Source organism: Mastomys coucha, unplaced genomic scaffold (genome assembly GCF_008632895.1).
Source record: "Mastomys coucha isolate ucsf_1 unplaced genomic scaffold, UCSF_Mcou_1 pScaffold23, whole genome shotgun sequence".
NCBI classification, from domain to species: Eukaryota; Metazoa; Chordata; class Mammalia; order Rodentia; family Muridae; genus Mastomys; species Mastomys coucha.
This window is the reverse complement of record NW_022196906.1, coordinates 114,674,308-114,680,081: the sequence shown is the minus strand read 5'-3', so window position 1 is coordinate 114,680,081 and position 5,774 is coordinate 114,674,308. Positions and strand designations below refer to the sequence as shown.

At 46.1% G+C, this 5,774-nt stretch overlaps 1 protein-coding gene across 2 annotated transcripts in view; it reads right to left on the bottom strand.

The window, feature by feature from the left end:
- Window positions 1-81: 81 nt before the first annotated feature.
- The window catches only part of Entpd3 (ectonucleoside triphosphate diphosphohydrolase 3), a 33,493-nt gene continuing 27,800 nt past the window's right edge, over window positions 82-5,774 (bottom strand). For both annotated transcript variants that reach the window (XM_031344087.1, XM_031344086.1), the window contains exon 11: window positions 82-1,215. In XM_031344087.1, the coding sequence (XP_031199947.1) occupies window positions 979-1,215 (237 nt within the window). In that variant the 3' untranslated portion in view covers window positions 82-978. The remainder of the gene's footprint in view (window positions 1,216-5,774) is intronic.

The following is a 5,774-nucleotide window of genomic DNA, read 5'->3' as shown; positions in this document are numbered from 1 at the left end:
GGGGGGGGGTCAGTGAGATCCCCCAACCCCCCGACCCCGCCCTCAGTGCAGTCCACTGGGTGTGAATAACAAGTAGGCACATCAAGGAGACAATTACACAAGGATGACACACACTGAGTAGCAGCCTCATGACCAGAGTTCCAAGTGGCCATTCTAAAATAAGAATAGCTACCATTCAGGGACTTCTATGTGTCTTTGTGCTTCAAGATCTGCCTACATGACAGAGGCCATCTGTCCTTGAGTCTTCTTAGGTTGGGTATGTGACTCAGTCAGTCGAATAGTTGCCTAGCATGCATGAAATCCTGGGGTTCCACCCCCAGGACCTCACAACCCATAATCCTAGCCCTCAGGAAAAGAGCAGCATCAAGGTTGGTCTTGGCTACATAGTAAGCGGGAGGCTCGCATGGCTACATGAAACTGTCTTGAAATGCTAGCATCTCCCCAGCTAACCTCTACAAGCCACAGTCAGGGAGCTTAGTGCTCATGAGATTACTAAAAGAAAGCATCAGTGGCTTGAGATGGGGCTTGACTCAACTCAAACACAGGAAGGCCTTGCAAAGGAACTACAGGGCAAAGCCACTGGGTGACATATCTGAGTCAGAGCCTTTATGGGCGGCTGGCTGGGAGGAATACGGAGGGAGAGAACACTGAAACCGAGCCTGTGGTCAATTCTTCCGCATTAAATTATATTCTCAACTTCCTCTGGAGTAGACGGAGTAAAGCCCCTGACACCAACAGCCAGCGACTCCTTGATTCACAATGGATCAGCAAGCAGGTAGGGAGGGTTGCAGAGGCAACACCCAGTGGGTGGTTGAGGGACTCCCAGGAGGTGCTCTGGCAGGAACCAGTGGCTGAGAGGCACGTGACCTTGGCATTTAAGCACAGGACAGGTCCTGGTGGCAGCCACTTCACTCACACTGCCTCGTGTCACTCTGGTGGGTTTTGGCAGGCTTGGGCCCCAGGTGCTGCTTGGAAGGCTCAATCAGAATCCACCGCTTGGTCGAAGGCATTCTCAGAGCGCTCCTTTGTCCTGAATGCTGAACATAGGTACAAAAGAAACGCCAGGCACAGCAAGGCGATAGCCGTGAAGAAAGCCAGGACTCCCATAAACACTGGTGGCTGTATGGGTAGATGGATCAGGGGACTTCCAGCTGGGATCTGGTTGGTCAAGCTGAGCATGTAGCCTAGGGACCAGGCGATGCTGCTGTTCCCCACCTGTGGGGATAGCAGATGGTTCAGTTCTCAGGTAGAACTATGGGCTAGTCCCAGCCCATACTGGACACCCCAAAAGAGAATTGTGATCTAAGAAGACCTTAGAGTTTGCCTGCGCTCTGACACCATAGCCACAAAAGAATTGGGGTCCCACCTTCAGCATACAGACCATCAGAAACTGAGTTCCCTACAAGCCCATTGAAGCGGAGGGTTAAAGCAGCCAGCCCTAGCAGTGAAAGCACTCCCATTGTGCATGGAACAGGCCTGTTTATGGTTCAAGAAAGCCTTAGAGGTGTTCACCCAACCCAAGACTGGTTGCTAGGAACAGGGCCAGCCCTAGTGAGAAGCCTTGAGCTGATTTCTTCTGGTAGGTCTATCTATCTCCCCTTTCCTTCTTCTTTACCTCCTCTCCCCTCCCTTCTCCCCCCCCCCCACCTTTTGTTTTGTTTTGCTTTACTTTTTGTTTTGTTTTTTGAGACAAGGATTTTCTGTGTAGCCCTGGCTGTCCTGGAACTCACTCTGTAGACCAGGCTGGTCTCGAACTCAAGAGACCGCCTGCCTCTGCCTGGGATTACAGGTGTGTGCCAGCACACCTGGCCCTTCAATCTGCTTTTTGGCTATCATGTATTAAGGATGTTTTCTTAGGCATTTCCATATTTTGGGTTTGCAGTCTTTATAGTGAACCAACTTATAATCCGTTCTCTTCATCTCACATAATGTTCTTCCTCAAAACAGTTTAGCTAGATAGTAAGTAACCATGCTTGGTCAGCATTTGCTTGGCATTGATTCCGACTGCACTTTTACGTGCATATGTGTGTGTGTATGTGTGTGCATGTGTGCGCACATGCGGGTGTGTTTGCATGTGTGTTAGTGTATGTGTTTGAGTGTGTGTGTGCTTGCATGTGTGTGTGTTTGTATATGTGTTTGAGTGTGTTTGCATGTATGTATGTTTGCGTATGTGTTTGAGTGTGTTTGGGTATGTTTGAGTGTGTGTGTGTGTTTGCATGTGTGTTTTTGTGTTTGTGTGTTTGTGTGTGTTTGCATGTGTGTTTGTGTGGGGTGTGGGTTTCCACTCGTGAGCACACTCTTGCGGGTATGTGCATACCACAGCATGCATGTAGAGATCACAAGACAACTTTCAGGAGTGTAGGTTCTTTCCTCCCACCATAGGGATCCTACAATGGAACTCAGAGAGTCAGGCCTGGAGGCAAGTGCCTCTTTCTCCACTGAGCCATTTAACTGGCCCTTTGCTTGATAACTAAGAAAACTTGTTTTTAACGTTTAGTCTGTCCGTATCCTAACTCTTTTTTTTTCCTGTATCCTAACTCTTAAAAATATAAACATTTCTCTTACAAATGATATAATTGTTTAATTGTTTATTCATTTAATTGTGTTTGTTAATTTGTATATTATTATGAGACAGGATCTCATACATCCCAGGCTGGTCCTAAATTTACCAGTAGCAGAGGCTGACCTTGAACTCCCAATCTTTCTGCTTCCACCTCTGAGTGCTGGTGTTTGCCGTCATACCTGGCTAGCACAGGATCTTCCTGCTTCCACCTCTGAGTGCTGGTGTTTGCCGCCATACCTGGCTAGCACAGGAGGTGTATTTTCCACGAATACAACAGATATTCAGTGTTTGTCAGAGTCCCTTTCCAACCCCCTTCCCTGCTTTGCTCTGGTTACAACTTCCCCAAGCAACAACCAGAGAAGCAGCCTGGCTTGTTAAGTCTTAAAAAGTTAGTCTGACCATGTTCATCTTTCTAACTGAATTGGCAGGCTGGCCTAAAACACATAATGCACCTGGATGACCTTGAACTCCTGATCCTCCTGCCACTGGAGTGCTAGGATTACAGGGATGTACACTGTGAGACTCAGTGCAGAACTTCCTGGTCTTGCAGGGTTCTGGGGAAATAGGGTTCTGCCTGGGGTGGAGTGTTTGTTAGACACACATTCTACCAATGGAGCCAATTCCTGACGAATCTGGATTCCAATATCCCACTCTAACGATATCCATTAGTGCTACTTTCTGTATTTTTTTTTTCCTTTCTCTCCTCAAAATGGTATATGGGGGCTGGAGAAGCAGCTCTCATGTACACACGTGTGTATGGAGGCCAGAGGTCAGCCTCTGGCTGTCCCTAAGGACCCATCCATTTTGAGACAGGGTTTCTCATTGGGCCCTAGGCTTACTGGTTAGGCTGGACTGCTGAGCCAGCAAGCAACAGGGATCCTCCTGTCTCTGCTTCTTCCCCAGAACTGGGATTGTAGCCACATACTACCACGCCTCACTTTTTCTTATGTGGACTCCGGGGATGAACGTCAGGTGTTCGTGCTTGTGTGGCGAGCACTTAACAAACTGAGCCATCTCCTAGACTTCCTCTTTTTTTGGAGACAGGGTCTCATGTAGCTCAGGCTGGGCTTGAACTCTAGACCTTCCTGCCTCTGCCTTCTAAATCCTGAGATCACAAGCATGAAGACTGGCTCTTCTGTTTTTCTAAATGGCTACTTTTCTTTCTGAAAGTCATTCATTCTTGATTTCTGTGGTTTTGTAGTATTTCCTGGGTCTATCTATCTTCTTAGTTGACTACTATCTTTAATAATGTATTCAGAGCCCACATAGAAAATCTTCTGGTCTGTTTATGTTCTTATATTTGACCTACTCCCCCACCTTGGGATGTGGTGGCATCCCAGTACTCAGGAGGCAGAGATAGGTAGATTTCTGCAGGTTCAAAGCCAGCCTAGTATACATATATGTTCCAGGCAAGCCAAGGTTACAAAGTGGGATCCTGTCTCAAAAATCTAACATATAAAAAAACAAAACAAAACAAAACAAACCTAACATATAAATAGATAACCATTCAGCCAGAAGTGGTTTTTTTTTTTTAATAATTAAAGTAAAAATTTTAAAGTTTACATTATGTGTGTGTGTGTGAGCATACATGTGATAGTACCTGTATGGATGTCCAAGGACAACTTACAGGAGTTAACTGCCATTTCTCCAGTGTGTGTTTGGGGAGTGGCCTCGTTATCTGGCTCACTGGGAAGAGCTTTTATCAGCTAAGCCATCTGGCCAGTTCCCAAAGCAAATTTAAACCCGAGCCATCTCATCAATGCACACTGGTACTCAGTGCAGATAGTTTACAATGCTTGGTGGAGGACTGCTCCTGCAGAGCAGGGGTCAGCACACAGGCCAACAGTCTGCACCTCCATAGAGTCAGTCAGTCAGTCAGTCTGTCTGTCCGTCTGTCTGTCCGTCTGTCTCTCTCTCCCTCCCTCCCCCGCTTCTCTCTCAGATAACTCAGTTGAAAATAGATAGTCTCAAGCTTAATTCAGGATATTGATTGGATTAATTCAATTTTGCCAAAGCTGGGATTGAACAGGATGGCTCCAGATATCCTGTAGGCTTTACTGCAGCTATTCCTGAACTGAGGAGGAACGCAGTACTGGCCAGACAGACTGACAAGGCGACGTCCTGCCTGAATCAGTCGTCCTTCTGCTTCCTGAACACTTTAGGCAATGCCTGTCTGTCTGTCTGTTTGTCTAGCTAGCTGGTTATCATCTACCTGTCCATGTGTCTAACTTATTTGCCCATCTGTCTTCTTCCAATTGTCTATCTTCTATCTTGCACATATCTGCCATCATCAAATCTATCATCTAACATTATGTATACCACCCATCTACCACCTATTGTCTGTCTGTCTGTCTGACTGTCTATCATCTAACATTATATATACTACCCACCTACCCATCCAACACATCAACTCACCACCCATCTATCACCTATTATCTGTCTGTCTGTCTGTCTGTCTGTCTATCTATCATCTAACATTATATATACTACCCACCTACCCATCCAACACATCAACTCACCACCCATCTATCATCTATTATCTGTCTGTCTCTCTGTCTGTCTATCTATCTATCTGTCTGTCTGTCTGTCCATCCATCTATCCATCCATCCATCCATCTATCTATCTATCTATCTATCCGTCTGACTACCTGTCTGTCTGTCTGTCTGTCTATCATCTAGCATTATATATACTACCCACCTACCCATCCAACACATCAACTTACCACCCATCTATCACCTATTATCTGTCTGTCTGTCTGTCTATCTATCTACCTATCTATCTGTCTGTCTGTCTGTCCGTCCGTCCGTCCGTCCACCCATCCATCCATCCATCCATCTATCTGTCTGTCTACCTGTCTGTCTGTCTGTCTATCTATCTATCATCTATTGCCATCCTTTCTCTATTACTTAGACAAGAAGTCCCTCCCCATCTTTAAGTTTTGTCTGTAAACACAGTGACCTCGGGCTCCTTCAAAGAGAAAATTCTTATTTAGTATAAAGGTGCTAATGTGAACCCCTCACACCTTTAAAGCTATATCTTACATTGTCTTTTGTATAACATGGGGAGTACTTAATTATTCTGTTATAAATTATAAGCCAGGAGGTGTGGTGGGTGCCCATCTCTAATCCCTGTACTCACAGAGTGAGGTCCAGGCCAGCCTGGGCTACACAGTGAGGTCCAGGCCAGTGAGGGCTAAACAATGAGGTCCAG